Source organism: Rhinolophus sinicus, chromosome 3 (genome assembly GCF_057876585.1).
Source record: "Rhinolophus sinicus isolate RSI-liver-muscle chromosome 3, RSI-T2T, whole genome shotgun sequence".
Classification (NCBI taxonomy): Eukaryota; Metazoa; Chordata; class Mammalia; order Chiroptera; family Rhinolophidae; genus Rhinolophus; species Rhinolophus sinicus.
The window spans coordinates 104,364,757-104,387,720 of NC_142503.1; the positions used below are offsets into that span (position 1 = coordinate 104,364,757).

General features: G+C 36.0%; 1 protein-coding gene across 18 annotated transcripts in view; it reads left to right on the top strand.

Annotated features, from left to right (window-relative positions):
• MYO9A (myosin IXA) overlaps positions 1-22,964 on the top strand; it is a 265,016-nt gene that overhangs the window by 124,636 nt on the left and 117,416 nt on the right. For 13 of the 18 annotated variants that reach the window (XM_074328212.2, XM_074328213.2, XM_088796857.1 and 10 more), the window contains 2 exons: positions 2,547-2,742; positions 15,046-15,165. In XM_074328212.2, coding sequence (XP_074184313.2) covers positions 2,547-2,742; positions 15,046-15,165 — 316 coding nt within the window. The remainder of the gene's footprint in view (positions 1-2,546; positions 2,743-15,045; positions 15,166-22,964) is intronic. The other 5 variants (XM_074328218.2, XM_019735963.3, XM_074328219.2 and 2 more) reach the window with 1 other exon arrangement.

Sequence of the window (22,964 nt, forward strand, 5' to 3'; positions counted from 1 at the left end):
ATGGAATTTTCCAAAACTGTCACCAGAAAATATAGGAAAACCTGAAAATCCCATGTCTGTGAAATAATTTGAATCAGTAGTTTAAACTTTCCCACAAAGGAAATTCCAGGCCCACATCATTTCCCTGGTGAATGTATTCTGTTTCAATTTTGAACTACCTTTAAGGTAATGTAAATGGATCTTAAACTTAAAAAGAAAGATCTGAGCTAGAAATACAGATTTGGGCCTCATCATAGAGGTAGCCATTATTATGGTTGAGATCACCTGATATAGGATGATTGAATGAAAAATATAAGAGCACACATGATCAAACCCAGAATGGCAGCACAAGAGGTCAGTAGTAAAACATAAAATGTGTTGTTAAAGAAACTAAGAGTTTCAAGAAGAATGATTCAAATAGTTTATGAAATGTTTAAAAAATGCTTAAAAATTTATGAAATGCTTAAAAATTTAGAAATATGAAGACAGAGACAAGACCATTACATTTAGAAAATGTAGGTCTCTCTCAACATTTGACAGTCATCATGGAAAAGAATTCTGGAATTTTAGGTTGTGCAGTGTAGTTATTAATAGGACGCGGTGGTCTTTCGGGTAGGGCAGACTGATGTTTCAGTCCTTATACCGGTACTTACTGTGTTTCACCTTTGTACTTTCTGTACCTCTCCATTTGCTTATCAATGAAGTACGGCTTATGACTGATTTTACTTTATTGAGGGTTTGGTACAATTGGATTTGTTATGTACAGTGCTTAGCTTAGTGCCTGACATCTTGTCTGCCCTCAGTAGGTATTAGCTGAGGATGTGGTGGTGGTGGTGGAGACGATTTGGGTTTGAAAATTCTTACTCAGTTTTACTAACTTTTATAATATATACTTTTGCTTAAAGAGTATTTAGGGACCAAGACTTCTGGTTTGTTTCCCCCTTTTCCCTGTTCTCAAGGCATAGAAAGAAGAATTAGGAAAGGAAAGCCCTAAAGGTAGCAGGATGAGTCCAGCTGCCTTCTGGACGTGAGGCTAGATGACATCATACTGGGCGTGCTCCTCAGAATTAAGAGTTAGAGCTATTTTGTAAAGCTGCACCAACTTGGAGCGATTTCCTTACCAAGAGTCCATCCATCATCTGGGTGTAGTTATAGCCAAATGCCTTGGCTTATATCTCAGTCTGGGACCTTCTTCCAGAGGTCTAAGCTTCTTGCCCTCCCTATCTTTCTATGGGGTATTTTAACCCATTTTCTTGTAAAAACCATGCTTTAGCAGGAGTGTCTACTGCCTTTTTACAGTCCTTAGGTAATCTTAATGAGCTCTAAAAAATCTACATGCTGATGATACCCAAATGTGTTTTCTGAAACCTCTGTGGGACTCTAGACACGTACATCCATCGTCCGCTTGATATCTGTACTATAGTGGTTACGAGTGGTTGTGTTTGAACCTGTTCAACTTACTGTGTGATAGGGGCCAAGATAATTAACCCCTCTCATCTCAGTTTTCTTATTGTAAAATAGGAATAGTAATATCATCTCCATCAAGGAGTTGTTAGGAGAATGAAATGAGCTTAAATAGACAACACATGTAAAATGCTTAGAAGAGTGCCAATACACACAGTAATCTCTTATTAAATTACTTGCTGTTACCATGTCCTCACCATCTCAGCTTAACTTGGCCAGAACTTATCTCTCATTCCTCATTTCCTAGCTCCAAACCTCTTTTCTGTAGTTTTCTCCATATCACTATATGGAACCTCCATTCACCTAGTTACTCAAACCCAAACTATAGGTGTTAACCTAATTCCCTCATTCTCTCACCTTGCCCTACTCTGCCAGCAAGTCCTTTGTCCTGACCTCCAAAACATGTACCAGCTGTTTTCCCTTTGCACTGTTACTGCCAATGCAGTCCAAGTCAGTTTTAGCTCTTATCTGGAACATTGCAATATCTGGTCTCCCTTTTTCTATTCTTTGTGCAATTCATTCCCTCCTTTGTACAATTCATTTGTTCCACAGCGACCAATGGTGTTTAGAAAACACTAGTTAGCTCGTGTCATTACCCTTCCAGTGACTTTCCTTTACACTTGAATACAATCCAGATCAGACTCAGGTTTATATAGTTTATCTTTGTTGAATCTTCCACTGGAATGCTCCAGCCCCCGGTCTTACTGCTTTTCTTCTAACTTGTCCAGTTCATCACCACTTAGAGGTAATAGGTGTTCCCTTTGCTTGGTATGCTGTTCCTGACTGTCTTCTGTCTGGATCCTTTTTATTATTCAGCTCTTGTCGTTTTTTTTTGTGATGCCCCTTCAGGGAGGCTCTCCCTGACCAGTGTTTAACAAGTAGCAATAAAATTGCGGAGTATTCTTTCTAATTTAAAAGTACTATAGAATCTAATAGCTGTAGGGTTGGATGGGACTTTATAGATGATATCTGGTCCAGTTAGCTACCTAGAATGGAAGTCACTTTTGTAGTCCTTAGTCAACCACTGTTCAGACATGTTACCCATTATCTTCTTGGTTTAATAAGTTTTTAAAAAATAACACTTGTACTTTTTTTTTATATAGGATTTCCGGGAAAAAAATACAGATCATATGCGCCCTGACATTGTAGCTCTTCTGAGAAGTAGCAAGAATGCATTTATCTCTGGGATGATTGGAATTGATCCAGTAGCTGTTTTCCGATGGGCAGTTCTCCGAGCTTTTTTCAGAGCCACAGTTGCTTTCAGGGAAGCTGGGAAAAGACACATTCAGAGAAAAACTGGTAAGCAGTAGTATTAGTTTCTACCATGCGTTGTCTTTTAATTTTTACCCCTAAGGAGCATAGACATAATCATTTTATTCTGTTCCGTTTTTTTACCATACCTTAACATCATGGTTCAGATGTAATTTGTTCTAGTGAATTTTATAGGATTGAATTAAACAGATATATGGTGTATGTGTGTATATATGTATTGGTACATTTTTATTAATAAATACTGATAGGAATAGTGAATGTAAAGCACCTGGAATTTAGTAGGCACTCAGTAAAACATTGGTATGATTTTTAAACAAAAAGAGAAATGTAATTATTTAATTATATAGAATTTACTATTGGTACCTTTCTCTGTTTTCTTCTTATGCCATAGTTTTTTATTAGGAATGCAACATAATTTAATGTGGAAGCATAAATCAGGAGACAGAAAGATTAGGATGGAAGTAGTGTAGTATAATGGAGATAACCTGGTTTCAGTAATCAGTCAAGCGTCATCTCTACTCTGGACTGATTTGCAGCTGTTAGAAGTTTTTCTTGGAGTGTTAATATTGCCTTCAAAATTATGAAGGCAAAGTCAAATAATACATGTAAAGTATCAGCTGATAAAGTGTTAATTTTCTTTTCCCCATAACTCAGTTCATTGAATTTTACTTTGAAACTTAGAATTAATTAAAGCAGGTTAATTTTTCAGTGTGCCTCCCCCTTAAATCATAAAATATCCCATTTCCCATTCTGGGGGGAGGCAGGGAGCATCTTCAGAAGTACTTGTTACCTTCTGGAATCACAATGTTATTTGCTGTAGCTCTAGCCTTAGATAGACCACTGCTGCATAGTGAGGATTTTCTAATACACGAGTAAATGTAGTTGTTTAAAATAAATTTTCTGCCCAGAGAAGCTCCAGTAGAAGTGTGCTAGGACATACCTGTGCTTTTAGGGCTCCCAGACTTATATGGCTTTTTGGCATGTGCACTAGCAGTAAAAGTTTAAATTCAGCTTTGATATATTTCAAATGAATAAATATATTTGGGAGGTTATATTTTTAAAATGAGAGGCAAAAACTAATTGAATTTAATTTCTGTTTTTCAGATTTTAATGTGTGCAAACTGGCCTTTGTACGTAGGGAGAATTATAGTTTTTGTTAAAAAGTAAAAGGAATATCTTAAACCTGCTTTGCTTTTTACAAAGTTAGTCCTAAGAGACTATCTTTGCAAAATCTTTAAGGAAAAGTTTTCTTTCCCTGTTAATTTAAGATATATTCTTATTTATTATAATGCACTTATCAATTTTGAAAATTTTGAAAGTGATAAGGATCCTGCTAAGATATAACTAAGAGAAGAAACTTATATTTACTATTAAGTATGTCCTCTTCTGTAAAGATTGTTTATATTGTGTGCTCCTTTGGCATTTAAAATACTTAAGGAAGCTGGATGTATGTGTATAATAATCAGTTTATACAAAGGCATGCAATGTTATTAATGATCAACAAACTAACCCTGCATTATCTCTACTCTGATCATTTCTGGATTCTTTTTGTTTTCTAATCTAGTTTTTCTTTGTGGCCCACATAGAGCTTCCATGTAATAAACTCTTTTTGAAAAATCTCTTATTCTGGCATACAACATACATACAGAAAAGTGCACAGAACAAAAATGTATAGCTTAGTGAATTATCACAAAGTAAAAACACTCCTGTAACTACCACCTACGTTAAGAAAAAGAGTACGTATTACCAATACCCTAGAAGTCCCCCTTGGATAAACTGGTTAAATTTTACTTTTTATCAAGGAAAAGAAAAACTATAGTTCATTTGCATTTTGAGGCAATAACTGAGCAGCTATGTCACTGAGAATAATTGTTTTTATTATAGTGTATTAGTGTCAGTGCCAGCATTTAGCAGTTTTGCTCCCTCCACACCACTTACCACCGATTATTTTCTGGTGGATTTGGAATAAAAGGATACCGTAAAGTTAGAAATGGTAGCATTGCAAAATGAAAACTAACAGGATAACTGAAAATGGATTAAGTAGTAGATTCAGAACTTTTATGATGACTGTAAATAGTATGCAAACATATCATAGTGAAATAGGAATTGGAGATTAGTTAAGCAGAAGCAGAATACATGGAAGGCCGAAGGTAACTAAGTTCAGATCTTGAATGAGAATGAGAGGTCAAAGATAATACTTCTAATGAAGAAAGAAGATGTAGACTGCAGAAGTACAGTATCACTGCTTTTGTGAGTATCTTTGTAAAAAAATTCAATGGACTCTTTAGCTAATTGTCAACATACATCTTTATGGTGATCCAAAAAATCATGGATTTTCTTAAGGAATTCTCTGACATTCTTTTTCTTCATCAAGCAAGCCAACAGCGCAAATGAGAATATCAAATTAAAATCTACTTTTAAAATAGACTTCCAAATTAAAGGACACAGTGCCATTTAAGGCCCTTAAATCAAGTTAATTCAATTCAATTTAGCTATTCTTCTAAAGGATAAATATGTTACAGTTGTAGAATGTATGTATATTGTGATGATCAGGAAACCAAATTGTTCTTAGTAGCATCATACAAGTAGGCAGTCTGAGTGAAGCTACATATTGGCCCTGCTGAGAGGTAGAATGAGAAATGACAATGATTTGTCTGTTCAGTAGTGAGGTATTGGAGAACAGATATTCCAGTGGTATCATCTACCTTGCCTCTGATTTATTTCTCCTGAATAGGGAAGAGCCTGGATTAGAGCATACGGGGAGATGATAACTTGACTCTGAATTATACAGTTAAGTAGAGGGAGTGCAGTCATGCTTTATTTGGTTCTTTTGGAGTTACCATAAACACTATAGCCAAAGAGGAACTTTAATTATTCTAAGAGACTAGACAGAGATGGGGAATTCAGCTGTGGCATTGGGATAAGAGGCAAGAATAAGAGAGATCAAAGAGGTATTCAGTTTCTGCATCGGCAAGGAGAGAAGCTGAAGCCATTCATACATTGCCTTGCAGGTAGAGAGCTTTAATGGTTCCCACTTAACCTGTCCCTTTTCCATACCTGACTCAGTGGACTCTGTGATACTAATGGGCTCCCGCTTGTTTCTGCAAGTGGGAGAAGGGTTCCAGTGACCATCTATTTCCAGAAATGACCAGGTACTAAAACTGATTTGGATATCACCAGGGGCCTAGAATCTCTAGTCAGTACTTTGTGTACAATTCCACCCAATACTTAAGGAAGTTAAGTGGATGTTAACAAATAAAACCCTGACCATTATTTATAAATCATTTCTATATCAGGCACTATAGTGTGGTTATTAAAGAATAAGGGCTTTATTTTGAATGTCAGTGAAGTGGTGGAGTAAGGACCTCTGAAAATTCTCTCTTCCCATAAAAGCAACAAGAACACTTGCAAAAAGTGTCAGGATAGCTTTGTCAAAACTCAGAAAATTCATCAAAGTCTTGAAGTAATTCGGGAAGTGTTTGTACAAGAACAAAAAGGCTGAATATTGGTAAAGACAGTGCACTTTGTAGCATTTTAATTTGCACTGTTTGCATTCCTCCCTCCCCAGCTCCACTGTAGCCTTGAAAACCACAGCCTGAAGCACAGTGAAAATCAGCAGTGTGGCAACCACCAAGGGGAGTAAAAGGGTATTGGTGCTCCTTCAAAGCCTCAGTCCCAGAGCATTTTCACTATTGAATCTACCGGGTGGTTCCCTAGAAGACTCCACTTTAACTTGACTCTGTGCTTGCCTAGTGTGAATAGCCTTTTGCCTAGGAATGTTGTCCAGAAAGAAACAGAAGCAATTGTTGAACATTGCAGCTGCCTAATGCAAGAGACAATAGTTGGGGCAAAAGCTAAACAAAATGCTAAAAGGAAAAGCTCAAAATGACATCTCTAGTGTTTCCAGGAGGGAATTCCTGGAATTTTTGCTTACCCATTCCCAAATCCCGAGAAAGGTTGGTTGCAAAATCGGGAAAATCGGCTCCGTGAACCCTGGTGGTTGGTAGTATCGGCTGTCACTTTGTGGAAACGATTCATTGCGGAGAATAGAAAGCAGTTTATGTCTTGAGATTTGAGAATGGGAAAGCGAAAACAATTTCCTGACAACGGGCGGGAATTCCCGCCTGGAAACCCTGTATGTCTCCGTAATGCCTGGGGATATGCACATACTCAGGAAAGACCTGAGAAAATCCTGACTGCTCACCTCTGCGTAACCTTCAGATACTGTGTGAGCAGGAGGTGAAGGATATGGTGGATTTGTAAACTGCCTAGCTGAGTGTTGAAGGTGTGTCTCAACATACAGTGATCTTTGACAAAGACTGGGAGATTTAGTGGTTTCAGGCATGTAAAGGTATCTGTCTGTAATCATTAGCTGATCACTAAGCCAACAGAGCAGAGATTTCCATGGTCACGTGACAAAAAGTACAAACTTTACAGAATTAGTTCAGGAAGTCCTAAACAAATAGCAACAACTACAAGAAACAGCAACAATAGCGTATCCTGGGGAAAAGGGAGAATCTGATTTCCAGAGTTACCATGTTATATTATTTGGAATGTCTGGTGTACACAAAAGTATGAGACATGCAAAGAAACAAGAAAATATGACCCATACACGGGAACAAAGGAATCAATAGAAACTGTTCCTGAGGAAAGCCAGACACTGAACTTACCAGACAAAGTCAGTAAGCTATTTTTAAATATGTTCAAAGACCTAAGGCAACCATATCTGAAGAACTGAAGGAAAGTTTGAGAACATTGTGTCACCAAATAGAGAATATCAAATATATGTAAATTTTGAAGCAGGTAAAAAAAGTACAATAACTGACATGAAAAATTCACTAGAAGAGTGTAACAGCAGATTTGAATAGGCAGATGTCAGAATCGATGAACTTGAAAATAGATCAGTTGAGATGATCAGGTCTAAAGAACAGAAAGAAAATGCAGAATAATGAGCAGAACCATGAGACACCAATAAAGCATACGAACTTCTGGGAATCCAGAAGGAATGGGGCAGAAAGAATATTTATTTCAAGAAATAATAGCCCAAACTCCTCAAATTTGATGAGAAAATTAATGTACATACCCAAGAAGCTCAAAAAAAAACTGCATACCAAGAAGCTCAAGTACAAGGAGGGTGAATTCAAAGAGATACAAACTTAGATGCATCATAAACTGTCCAGAGATAGAGAGTATTGAAAGCTACCCACAAAACAAAGTCAAGGAACAGTGAATTTACTGATGAATTTTATCAAATACTTAAAGAAGAACTCACACCAATTCTTTATAAACTCTTCTAAAAAGTGGAATATGAGGGAATACTTTTATTCTCATTCTGTGGGGTCGGTATTGCCTGGATACCAAACAAGACATCACAAAAATGCAAATCACAAACCAATATTCCTCAACAAATTCTTAGCAAACTGAATCCAGCAATATGTAAAAAGTGTTATACATTATACACCAGAATCTAGTGGAATGTACCCAGGAATGCAAGGTTGGTTTAACTTACAAAAATCAAATCAATGTAACATGCCACATTAATAGAATAAAAGACAAAAATCCCACCATCACCTCAGTAGAGACAGAGAAAGCACTTAACAAAAACTGACACCTTTTCATGTTTTTCATTATTAAAACCACTGAACAAACAAGGAAGAGAAAGGGACTGCTTCAACCTAATAAGGGGATCTGTGTTGGATCCAAAGCTTGCTCGATGGTGAAATGCTTTTCCCCTATGATGATAAACAAGATAAGGATGCTTGCTTTCACCGCTTCTCTTTAACATTGTCTTTGAGTTCTGATAAAGAGCAGTTAGGCAGGAAAAAGAAAAGCCATCCAGATATAAAAGGAAGAAACCGTTTTGTTTGCAGGTGACATCATGGATAGACTAGCCTTAGGAATCCACAAAAAAATCTATTAGAGCTAATAAATGAGGCCATCAGGTTTCAGGACACAGGATCACTGTGGAAAATCAGTTGTAGTTCTATATTATAGCATTGAACAACCTGAAAATGAAATTAAGCTGGTGCTCTAATTACAAGAGCACCAACAAGTATAAAATCCTTATTAATGAATTTAACAAAAGAATTGTAAGACTTGTTCAGTGAAAACTATAAAACATTGAAAAACGTAAAAGAATGCCTAAAGAAATGGAAAGCTATTCTATTTTTGTGCATTGGGAGGCTTAGTATAGGTAAGATGACAATACTTGATCTGTCGTAACCTTAGCTACCTTTATGCAGAAATTGACAAACTAATTCTAAAATTGATATGTAAAGGGATCCAGAAATGTAGGAAGAACAAAATTGGAAGACTCACATTTCCCAATTTGGATTAGTCAATAATTCTTCAATATGACACGCAGAGCATAAGCTACCAAAGTAAAAATCGATAAATTAGACTTCATCAAAATTTAAAAACTTTTGTGCCTCAAAAGACACCATTAAGAAAATGAGATGACAACCCACAAATGATAGAAAATATCTGTAAATCATATATCTGATAAAGAATTAGTATCTAGAACATACACAGAATTCTTACAACTCAATAATAATAAGCTAATAACCCAATTAAAATGGGCAAAGGGTCTGAAAAGACATTTCTCCTAAGAAGATATGCAAATAGTCAATAAACATGAAAAAAATGCTTAACATTATTTGTTATTAGGGAAATGCAAATCGAAACCACAGTGAGATACCACTTCATAAATACTAGGATGGCTACAATAAAAAAGACAGGTAATAACAAATGTTCGTGAGGATGTGGTGAATTTGGAAACCGCATTTGATACTGGTGGGAATGTAAAATGGTGCAGCCACTTTGTAAAATAACCTGGTAGTTACAATTTCCCCAGCAATTCCATTCTTAAGATACCCCAGAGAAATAAAGACAGGAGTTCAAACAACAGCTTATAAACTATGTCTTAGCAACATTAGACGTAGTACCCAAAGGGTGGCAACAACCCAAATGACCATTAACTGGTGAATGAATAAACCAAATGTGGTACATCCATACAATAAAATGTTATTCTGCCTTAGAAAGAAATGAAGTACTAGTATGTGATACAACATGGATGGACCTTGAACGAATTTTGCTAAATGAAAGAAGTCAGCCACAAAAGGCCACATATTGTATGATTTCATTTATATGAAATACCTAGAATAGGCAAATCTGTAGAGACAATGTAGATTCGTGTTTGCTGAGGGTTGGAATGTGCAGGCTGGGAGATGATGAGGGGAGTGATAGAGTATAGGGTTCTCTTTGGTATAATGAAGATATTCTAAAGTTGATTGTGGGATGGTTAAACAGCTTTGGGAATTAGACTAAAAAACCATTGAATTGTACGCTTTAAATAGATGAATTGTATGGAATGTGAATTATATTTCAATGAAGCTATCATACACAAACACACAAATGTTTATAGTGGCTTTATTCATAATAACCCCAGTTTGAAACACCAAAATGTCCATCAGTGAAAGAATGGATAACCAAATTGTGATATATTCCTACCATGTAACATTATTCAACAATAAAAAGGAGCAAACTACTGATATTCGTCATGAATTAGTGACAAAAAGTATTGAGCAAAAAAGCTAGACGTGAAAGTACATACCGTATGATTTTATTTAGTTTAAGAATAGGCAAAGTAATATACTATATAGTGATATAAATCATGACTTGACTGCCTCTAGGAGGGGCAAGGGTGGTATTGACTGGAAGTGGATAAAATAACTTGCTGAAATGATGGAAATGTTTTACATCTTAATTGAGGATTACATTTGTGTAAACATTATTAAAGCTCATCAAACTATACTTGAGATTGTTGGATTTTACTGTGTGTGAAATATAACTTCAAAAGTCCTAAGGCCTCGGAGCTGGCATTACAGGAACTGTTATAGGGTCAGAGACATGGCTTCCAATTTGAATGATGCAGTGGAGCTAGGATTAAGCCTCTGTTACGTGCTCAGGAGCTTCAAAGAGCTTAAGTCACTGAAAAGATGACTGCAGAATCCTTTCTGTTTGCCTTGTCTAGCAAAAGAATGTTACCATATTTCCCTGAAAATAAGACCTAACCAGAAAATAAGCCCCAGTTAAGATCGTCAGCCAGATGGACACATTTAGTACGTCCTTTGCAACACGATGGACGTATTGAATTATAAAATAATATTAACATACAATTAAAGATAAATAAATAATGTTATGGACATTAATACTTCGAATAAATGATAATATAAATTATAATTAAGAATTTGTAAATACCCAACTGGGCGCCTTTGGACGAGAGGTAAATGCCTATGTAAACAGATGAGCAAACTTGAGACTTATTCTTGAATGACCAATTGGAGCACAGACACAACACATGAATAACGTGCTCATTTGATAATGAACGGACGTGGTTTTGTCTAATATGAATGTTCATAATTCAATACGTCATGTGTTGTAATGGACGTACTTAATGCACTTGTGTGAAATAAATAAACGTTTTCTGAATTTTGGTGCCTGCAATTTTTCGTTGCTTTTGTGTGGACCATCATTCTTAACTATCATCATTTTTGTTGCCACTCCTGTCTTGTAAGTCTTCCGTTAACACTTGATTTAGTGGTAGATTTAAAGGGAATAATATTTTGACCTCCAGACAAGATGAGTGCAAAAAGAAAGAGCTATTCTGTCGAGTACAAGAAAGGAAACGTGGAGGATTCCCGGGCAAGAATCTTACGGCTTTCTGCAAAGAGAAGAAGTTGGATCTCCGAATGGTCCAAAGATGGCGAGCAGAGTACTATAACCTCAGTCAACAGGTGAACGAGGGAAATGCTAAGAAGCGCAAGTGTGGATCATGTCGCAACCATTATTTCCTGAGCTGGAAGACATCATCTGTGAATGGATTGCTGACAGGAGTGCAAAGGCTTTGGTTGTGCGCAGGGTTGATATTCAAGCATTTGCCCTTGCAATGGCACCACAGTTAGAAATATCCCCAGAAGAATTCAGAGTATCACAGCACTGGCTGGATGGCTTCCATCAGCGATATGAACTGTCTCTAAGATCGACAACATGTTTAAGCAGGAAGATACTGAAGTTATTAAATGTGCACTTGCATTCAAGTCCTTTGTTGATGGCATCGACTTTTCTAAATACCAACTCTCCAACTTCTCTAGGATGAAACTGAGTGTTTATGGGCCAAGGATCTCAAATGAAAATTGATCAGAGGGGTGCCTCGTCAATCTACATTCCCTCCACTGGTTACGAATGTGCACGTGATAGCTGTATTTTGGCAATTCGTCTGGATGGAAAGAAAGCCCCACCTCTAATCATCACTAAGGGCAAGAAAGATAAGGTTGAATGTGTTTCAGGCATTTATGTTCTTGAAACCGAAAAAGCCTGGTACACACAAGCAGTTCTAAGGAAGTGAGTCGATTTAATGCTGCCACTTGTTTTTCAAGGTGTCCAAAGAGGTCTGCTAATCTGGGATTCAGCCAGCACTCAATGCGCTGAAGACATGCAGAACTTCCTTGCAGAGAGAATAATAGATCAAATAATGATTCCTGCAGGAATGACTGCTGATCTCCACACTCTTGATACTGCAATAAACAAGCCATTCAAGGACCATTTGTGCATGGAAATCAATGACTACATTGAAAATAGAATGAAAAGAAATCAGCGTGGAAACTTTGTGAAGCCTAGCCTGCAAGAGGTCGTGACTTGGGTGAAGACTTCATGGGATAAAATCACTGACAGCTGTGTTGCCAATGCACTACGAGCAGGCTACATGGACAAGAAGTCCTCATTTAAGGAGAGCTCTATTGCTGGACATGAGAAATTGGGGCCAGTGGTTCTACAGGAAATGGAGTCGCAAGAAATTCAAGCTGGAATTCGGGGTTTGGAGGGTTATGACAATTTTCCAGAAGAAGATGACATGACTGTGCTTGAATAAATGTAGATTTTTGTACATGAACAAATGAATAAATGTAGATTGTTGTACATGAATAAATGTAGATTGTTGTACGTGAAAAAATAAGACATCCCCTGAAAATAAGCCCTAATGTGTCTTTTGGAGCAGAAATTAATATAAGACCTGGTCTTATTTTCGGGGAAATACCATAGCAGTATGTGTTAAACCTTAGATAAGGGTTTTTAAAAAGTTACCTTTAAAAAAAAATCAGTGCCCCACATCTTCATCGTGCATAAATATGGGTCTGAATTTATGCCGTGTGTTTTGTGTATAATCTCAAGCTATGAACTGATCAAACTCAGACCAGGAACTAGCATAAAGAAACACTAAATAAACCTCTTTTAAGACTTTGTGAAACTTCTTAGAAAATAACCCCTACTGAAAATGTATTTATAAACTCCCATGGGAAATCAAACCACCTTGACAAGAAGTTAGTACACAAAGCAAATGAAAGGAATATCACTTTAAGATTTGGAAGTAGTATAATATTGCAGTCTGTAAAATAATGTTTAGAACAGTTAGAGGAAGGCATATAAAGCAGCATGAAAGAACAAAATGGAAATTAAAAAAACAAAAACAAGGCATAATGATGAGACACAAAACAGTGACAGATACAAAATTACCCATACCCGAATGGCATTGCCACAATTTATTCCATAAAATAGAAAATAGGGTACAGTGGCTGTGGTAGTGTTGAGTGATTTCTTAAAACTAGATAATTTAGTATATTTAATGTCCTGAAATCTTATGTAAAATTTGAATACCATAATTATACTTCTGACTAGCAGATTATTAAGTTAGCTATTGAAGGGAATGAAAGTCTGGTGATAACTTTCTAAAATTACGATTTGGATGGAGTGTGTGTAGAACTCACCCATGTATTTTTTTCTCAAATGGTCCCCCTCAACTGATACCTCCCTCAGCTAAGTGAAGGCTAATCTGAGTAAACATTCTTTCTCCAAACAACCCATTAAAGTGGGGATTATTGATATAGTGAGAATAGAATATTTTTACTGGCGTATCTTTTGACTAAGAAATGACATATAACTTGGTAATAGTTATTTCTTTCTGAAACATTGAACATTTACAACTGTTAATATATGGGCTCTTCATATTAGGTAAAAGAGATAGTGTTTTATTAGCTTTTGCTTATATTTTTATTATTGGATGTGAAAAATTTTTCAAATTCATTTTATTTTAAAAAGCCTGGTATTTATATGTATATTATTATTTGATGTTATGGGATCATAGGATTCCATCTCCTTAGCTAAAGTATAGATGCCTATTCTCTGGATATAGATATCCAGTTTTAAGATTTTATAGTTAAACTAAACAATGCTTTGTAAACCTCTGAATTACTCTGCCTCTGTTTAACTTTTTAAAAGAGTCTACATTGAGAACTATTCATAGATAGTGTCTCATTTCTAATTATACAGTAAATACGCACCAATAGCTCTTTAGATCTTTAGTTTGTGTGTGGCTTAATTTGACTCCATTGTTAACTATTCACTTTGTTTTTTAAAGGGAAATGTACATAAATGTGAACTTAATGTCCTAACTCTAGAGATGTCTCTGAGTAAATGATACTCAAGTCCCCCTAAACCTGGAAGACCTATATTCTCTTTTAAATCCATTTATTGTATTGGTTGCACACCCCCCCCCCCCCCCCCCCCTTTACTGCTTGAGTGATTACTGTTTCAGTAGCACTAATCTGGGGCTTTGGTCCTTAAAGTCCTCTCTTCCCTTTCCCACCAGTAGCTGATTCTGTCTCACTTTACTAAGAAGTGGTGGTGAGGTACAGATTTTTGAGCTTTGTTTTTAGATATATAAATACAGAAGTGCTGCTGGGTTTTTCTGCTCTGTGGTGTTTTCTTCTACTCTTTCAACATTGACACACTTGTTGGAATTCCTGCAAGTGTTGTTAATTGCAAGATTTGTGAAAGAATTGTTTAACTTTTGGTAAATTGTTTTGGGTAAATTTCTCTTTGGGGTTCATCAGTGTTCCTCGCATTGTTGCCAACTATATGCTAATTATATTTCAGACCTGATAAACATTATTCCATTAAAACAAACAAACTAAACCATACAAAACCGTAGTATTTTAAATGATAAATTTTTAGTATGGTGTTAACTAACTCATAACACTTGGAGTACTGAAGAGGATATTTTGAATACCTGAAAAGGACCTTTTTATTTTTCCTGTTATTGTTGTGTAATTTCCTCAAATTATATGGAAAAAGCATTCACATTTAACCCCTATTACTTGATATATTTTTATGTACTCCTAAGATAGTTGGCAGCATTGTCCTTGATTCTCTATTGGTTTGGGCTCATATAATGTCTTTCTCTTTTCTCCATTTTTTGTTTTTCTTTTGCTTCCTAAGGACATGATGATACAGCGCCATGTGCAATTTTGAAAAGTATGGATAGTGTTAGCTTTCTCCAACACCCAGTCCACCAGAGGAGCTTAGAGATTCTGCAGAGGTGCAAGGAAGAGAAGTACAGTAAGGCTGCAAATCCTGAAAACTCTGTGTCATCACATATCCATTTGGAAATGGAAACCAGGCGCATTCTACACCTGGGTGGGACATAATTGCATAGGCAGTGTGACCTCTGTAATCCTTTGCCCAGTCTAGCTCAGGATATTTTCATTTTGTCTTGAAAAAGTTGATACACCTGTTCTTTTAACTTAGATGACTATTTGCCTGTGATCCTTGAGTTGTTAGTAACACTTGGTTACAGACTCTGAATTGGTTTTCATTTTTGGCTTTAAAGTAGCCAACTGATAGGTAAAAATGAATAATGATTTTTTTTCTTGCTGATTTTTTTTAAAGCTTTATTGAAAACTATTTGAGGTAAATTGCATGCAAAAGCATAGAGTTTGGTATGTTAGTACATATATATGGAACTATGAAATTACTATCATCAAGACGATTAATATATCCAACACTGCCAAAAATTTCCTCTGCCCTTTCTAGCTCTGGCTGATTTTTATGTTTGCTTATGCTTGAATTTCAACATCAGCAGTGTTGCTTTTGTGTATCATTGGTAAATCACTTAGTTTGATTACACGCAGTCCTCCTATCAGACTTTCCTATGTTCTATTTAGAGCAAAGCCACAATGTTAGTATTTTGGCCTAAGGAAAAACGATAGAATCATAGTGGGTGTTTTTTTAAAAATGGGTGTAAAAAGATGCCCTTGGTCTCCATTTCCTCCTCTTTTATATGTTATACTCATTCTGCATGAAAATGGGTTCTTTTGCTTGTTGTGGGATTACAGTTATTTGGCTGTTGCTATAGGGAGAATAAAGGGATAGATACTACAGAGTACTTGAAGCCTAATTCAGAAAGTTGAACATAATGGACCTAAATTACTTACATATTCTGTTCTCAGCTTTTACAGATCACCACAGATGATACTTTGCTAATTTCACAGTTCTGTGATTGAAATTCCATGAAATTTTAGTATCCAATTATCAGTGAATATAAGTACAATTCCTAAAAGCAAATGCTGTGTGTTTTTTCTTCAGTTCTTTTTACTTTTGCTGTTGTGGTATAAGAAAGTGTGGAATGCATGTTGAAAAATATTGTTTAAAATATTTTCTCATTTTAGAAAGAACAGGTAAGTATTTCATTTAAAAAAGACATCCTTAAATGTTACATTTAATTATTGCTATTATTTTAATTTTATTATTTTTTTAATAATAAAGAATTTTGAAGGTTTCATTTTCTATGTACGCTTAGATATAGTATCTAACATACCAACAATGATGACCATTGGTGGTTTTCTTTTTTTTTCATCTTTTGTTATCGATATATATTATTACATTTATTTTTTAAATTAAAATTTATTGGGGTGACAATAGTTAGTAAAGTTACATAGGTTTCAGGTGTACAATTCTGTAATACATCATCTGTATATCACATTATATGTTCACCACCCAGAGTTAGTTTTCCTTCTATATATTTGATCCCGTTTATCCTCATCTACCACCCCTTTTCCCCCTTTCCCTCTGGTAACCACTATAGTCTGTATCTATGAGTTTTTGTTTCTTTGTTTGTCTTGTTCTTTTGTTGCTTTCAGTTTTATATCCCACATATCAGTGAAATCATATGGTTCTAGACGTTTTCTGTCTGACTTACTTTGCTTTGCGTAATAATCTCAAGATCCATCCATGTTGTCGCAAATGGTACTATGTCATCTTTTCTTATGGCAGAATAGTATTCCATTGTGTATTGCTGTTATTTCTAAAAGATATATGACAAGTCCTTATACCAATTATCTATCTTCCTTTTCTAAATCTTTTAATTAGAACATGAGACATTGTTTAAAACAGTCTAGAAATCTTTTGGGGGCAATTAAATTAATTCTTTTTAATTTTTAAATAGTTGCAAGTGATTTATTTGCTTTGTTGATTTTCATGACAACCCTAAGCTTGATTGCATCCCAGCTTGGTATATATGGATCTAGAATAGGAAGATACCAATTTTACCATAGGCTGCATGAAGAAATTTTACATTTATCTGTGTTCACATGCAAATTTATTTCTACATTTGTGGAAGTTGGAACTTTTCCATTATTTTAGGTAGTTTATTCCATTTTCCACTATACTGCTACAATAATTAGAAATTTATAATATATCAAATTATAAATTCAAGTTCAGAAGATTGTTTTTAAAAAATCAGGGGACTACCAGCTTTAGGTAGTGGTGAATTGGTGATGTGAATGACTCTCCCTCAGGTAACAGAGATAAAAACTGGAAAAATTTTAAAATAAATGATTTGAAAGCACTAGAAAAGGACCCAAGAAGACTAAAAGACCAAAAAGAAGGAGAAACCAGAGGAGAATCATTCTTTAAGTAAAGTAGTGGGTAAGAATTGTGAATGTGTGGCTTTTTGCACAAGGTAGTTTCCAACTCCCATAGCTCCAAAGACAGAAAATCATAACCGTACTGACCTGAGGTGCCACAGGACAAAGTTGAGTTACTGGCAAGCAGCTTGGAATTTAGGAGGAGAATCATGGAACTGAGAGAGCTTGCTGCCAGATGACTAAACCCAAAGTTAAGAGTATGAATTGTGCCAACCATACTTGGCTGTCTGCAGTCAGTATTCAGGAAAGACTGTAGGAGCCTTGTCAAAAAAAACACTGCAAACCAAATAGTAGATAACCTTTCAAAGACCCAACTACAATAGGCGACATTTGCAAGTTTGTTGCTTTTCTGACTGAGGCCTTTTTGTATCTGTGCATAGCTCCTGTGGGGAAAAATCTGAATACTTACTGCCTTGGAATCCCATAAATAGATAAGAGACAGAAAGAGACAGAAGAATATTTAAAGAAATAGTGGCTGAAACCTTTCATGTTTGATGAAAAAAAATAGCTTACAGATCTAGATCAGTGAGCTCCAAGTAGGATAAATATTAATACAAAAGAAAACCACAATTTATGGGCAAATTGCTAAATGCCAGAGATAAAGAGGAAATCTTGAAAGCAGCTAAGAGAAAATATAGTACATTAAATACAGGGGAATAATGATGTGATTAACACCTGACTTCTCAGTAAAGCAGTAGAGGCTGAAAGATATGCAAAAATCATAATTAAAACAAAAACAGAAGCAAAACAAACCAAAACCCCAAAACCAAAAACAACTTTCAGGCCAAATTTCTGTATTTGTAGTTTGGGACCAGACAAGTTAACTATCAGTTAGAAGAAATAGCAACAGTTTTCAGAAGAACATAACAGAATCCAGTGTTGCTACAATGTCTTATCCACAGTGTCCAGTTATCAGTTAGCAACAGTATCCTTAAAAAATGAAGGCAAAATAAAGATATTTTCAGATAAACAGAAGCAGAGAATTTGTCGCCATAATACATAGAAATGATAATGGAAGTTCTTTAGGCTAAAGGGAAATGACACCAGATGGTAGCCTGGATATATAATAGAAGTTGGCAAACTTTTTCTGCAGAGGGCTAGATAGTAAACATTTTAGGTTTTGTGGGTTAGGTGGTCTCTGTAGCCTTAGAGCCATAAATAATACATAAACAAATGGGCATGGCTATTTTCCAGGCAAACTTTATTCCAGGAACACTTTATTATGCACACTGAAATTTAAATAGCATATAATTTTCGCATGTCACAAAAATATTATTGAATTGATTTTTTTGTTTTTTCCTGAAGCATTTAAAACTGTAAAAACCATTTTTAGTTCGCAGGCCATACAAAAACAGGTAGTGGACTCTAGTTTGCTAATGCCCATGGACTGTAGTTCGCTGATCCATGAATTTTTGGAAGGAATAAAGAAACCAGAAGCAATAAATATGCATAAAAACAAATTACTGTACACATTTTCTTCTCTTTATTTATAAAAGATATATGACTATTTAAGGTAAAAATTATTACATTGTTTTGCTGGTTTAAAATGTATCCACAAATTCTTTGATACTCCTCCCTTCAAAATGCATGTGCTGTACATAGTGACTCACTTCTAATAAATAGAATGTGGCAGAAGTGACAGTGTAACCTTCAAGATTAAGGCATATAATGGTATTTTGGCTTTTCCTCCTTTTCTAGTGCTTCCACCTCTCTGTGGTGACTATTCTCTGAGATTTGGCAGAAAGGAAATTAGAGGAGTGGGGTGAAATTGGGGTTTTGTGGGAGTATGAGCTGCAGCCCCACTTCTGTAAAGGCTAGGAATCCTGGAAAGGAGAAGGAATAAGGTGGTAGGTGGAAGAGAAAGAGAATAGAAGAACTTCATTTTAATTTGAACTCATACTTTTGACCTTCAATCTAGTCTTGGGACAGTGGAGATTGTGATGTGCGTGAAAACGATGAAGGATCAGCAGTTGTTAGAAAAGAGCTGTGGGCTTGGTGCACCTGGCTCCTACCTTGCTGACAGCGCCTGCCTTAATGTCCCTGGCCTCAGGCAATAATACTATGGTCACACAGATCATTGAAATTTAAAGTATTTCTATTTAAAGTAAAATAGAAATTAGTAATAGAAAGTTATCTGGGAAATCCTTATATATTTGGAAAATAAACAACATGTATAAATAACTCGAGTTAAAGAAAGATTCATAAGGACAACTTGAAAGTATTTTGATCTGAATGATAATGGAAACAACATATTACAACATGTGTAATCTAACTAAAGTGGTTGGAAGTAAATTGATGGCTTTAAATCTTTATATTAGAAAAGAATAGGTCACAAATTAATGATCTAAGCTTTCACTTTATGAAGCTACAACAAGAAGAGCATGTTAGGCCCAAAACAACTAGAAGGAAGTAAATGATAAGAACTAAAATCAGTGAATACAAAGCAAATCGACAGTAGAGAAAAATCAATGGAAACCAAAAGTTGGTTTTTCGCAAAGAACAATGAAATTGGTAAAGTTTGAGCCCAGCATTGTTCAATAGCACTTTCTGTGAAGATGGAAATCTTCTCCAACTATGTTGTCCAAAACTAGCCATTAGTCACATGTGTCTGTTAAGCACCTGAAATTCTATTTTTTAATTTAAAACTGAAGTTTTAATTAAATCAATTTAAATTTGAATGACCACATACGGCTAGTGGCTGCCAAATCAGACTGTTCAGTTCTGGCCATTCCGATCAAGAAACATGAGTGAAGAGCAAATACTATTATCTGGAATGAAAGAGTAGACACAGTTACATATAGTACAGACACCAAAAAGTTGCGGAGAAATTATGAATATTTATGCTAATAAATTCAACCTAGATGAAATGGATAAATTCATCAAATGTCAACAAGTCATCTAAATGGACCCAAGGAAAAATCGAAAATCTGATTAGTCCTATGTCTTTTAACGATAATTGGATTCATAAGTAAAATCTTCCCACACGTAAACACAAAAAAAGTTTGGGCCTAGATAGCTTCAATAGTAAATTTTATTTAAGAAACATTTAAGAAAGGAATAATACCAGTTCATCTCAACTTTTTCAGAAAATAGAGAAGCAAGGAACACTGTACAAATCATATCATGAGGTCAGTATTGTTACTCAAATACCAAAACCAGACAAAAACTGTATAGGAAAACTACAGACCAACATACCTCACAATAATAGATGTAGAAATCTTCAATAAAAGGACGCTGAATTCAGGAGTACATTAAAGGATAATACATGAAGGCTAAGTGGAATTTATTCCGGGAATGAAAGGTTGGTTTGATAGTAGGAAATCAATCAATAGAACTCATCATTTCAACCATCTAACAAAGGAAAAAAACCTAAGATTATCTCAGTAGATGGATGAAGAGAATTTGTCACAATTCTATACCCATTCCTCTTTAAAAACTTTTAGCAGCTTAGGAACAGAAGGCCACCTTTTCAACTTTACAGAGAATACACATGAAAAGCCTGCAGTAGACTTTACACTGAATGGTGAAAGACTGAATACTTCTTTGATACTGAGAACAAGGTAAAGATGTCTGTTTTTGCCACTGAATTTAACATTGTACTAAAGGTCATAGACAGTGGAATAAGGCAAGGAAAAGAAATAAAAGGTACATAGATTGAAAAGGAAAATGTAGACAGCATGATCATCTATATAGAAAGTGCTAAGAAGTTTAAAAAATGCTCTTTGATCTAAAAAGTGAATTTAACAATCTCACAGGATAGCAGGTAAATATATGAAATTAAATTGTAATATTCTAGCCATGAATACTCGGAAAGTGAAATTTATAAATTCCATTTATACATCTATGGCAGCCAGCCTCTTGGATATTCTCATTATCCACATCTTCTGGTATTCACAACCTTGTACAGTCTCCTCTCACATTTTACGAGTGTTGGTCTGTGTTGTCTATAGGACATGGCAGAAGTAATAGTATGTCACTTCTGAAACTAAGTTTTGAAAGACTGCACTTTGTTCATTTAGGTAATATCTTGCTTGTTAGCTCCCACTCTGATCACTCTCTCTGAGAGTAGAGAACTGCCATTTGTGAGTAGCCCTATTAAAAAATCCCACTGAAGTCACTAGTCAACAAGTACTAAGGCTTGCCACCAAATACATGAGTGACATGTGAGGACTGGCTGTGACTACAGTGGAGAAGTTGATATGCAGTGCCTGATCTCTGGAGCAGGATTCCCTTTATCAGGGCTCTTGTGCCTGCCACAGCATGAGCCAAGACAGGCCATTTGTATGGAAATGCCAGTGGAAGCAGCTTCCGTGTTCCCTAAAATTGGGTGGGGCAGGGTCTCAATCACTAGGATGGGGCGAAGGGTGTCAGCCAGGTTGATGGAGACTCAGATATGATGCCTGGTGCGGTGTGCACTTTGGTATGGGGGAAGGCTCAACAAAGGAACAGTGTTTCCTGCCAGCACTTTGGTCTGGGAGAAAGCTGTCGCTTCAGCCCTTGTCCTGAGCCCAGAGAATTCAGTTCCTCTCTGTATGTCCCTAGCACCTTTGCAGCTGCTGCCCCAGTGCTGGAGCTCAGAATGAGTGAGTGCGTAAGTGAGTAAGTCTCTGTGTGGGCCCTTTAAAAGGAACGCCTGGGACTCCAGCAGCCCTTTCTCTCACTCAGCCGCAATCTCTCCTGGTTTTCACATCCAGAAGTTCTGGGGATTTCTCTCCCCAGACTGGGAAACCTGGTGTGGAGTTGGGACCTCTCGTTCCTCAGGGTGCCCTCTGCAGCCGAGATATCTCTCCCGACTTTTAAATGCCACTCATGGTTGTGGGACCAGTGCATTCTGTGTTGCCACACATTCTGTGGGTCTTGAGGTGACTTCTTCTGTATGTCCTTAGTTATAGGACTTCTGTTCAGCTAGACTTCAGGCAATTTGCAGTGATGTTTGTTCTGTAGTTTAGTTGTAATTTTGTTGTGGTTGTGAGAGGATGCAAGCACAGCTTTTACCTCTTCTGCCATCTTGACTAGGAAGCTGCCCTGTGTACCTATATTGTAATTCCTTGGGTAAAACTTACCAGTGAAGTTAGTGTGTCATAAAGTAGTCATATATTTAACATGATTAGGAACTATCAAACTTTTGGCCTTTTAAGGATGTTCCATTTTCTTCTTTCCTACATTATTTGTGATGATAAACTGAGATATCCTATTGTCATTCTTTCATATTGAAATCACCTTTTTTCCTCTCTCTGTTTCAAGATTTTCTCTTTATTCTTTGGTTTTCAGCAATTTGTGATGTACCTAAATATTTATTGTGTTTGGGATTTACTGTACCTTTTGGACCTGTTTTTAATTAAATTTAGGAAATTTTAGACCAAAATTTTTTCAAATCAATTTTCTGCTGCAATTTCTCTTTTCCTTTATAGACATGTTCTTAGGATATTTGAT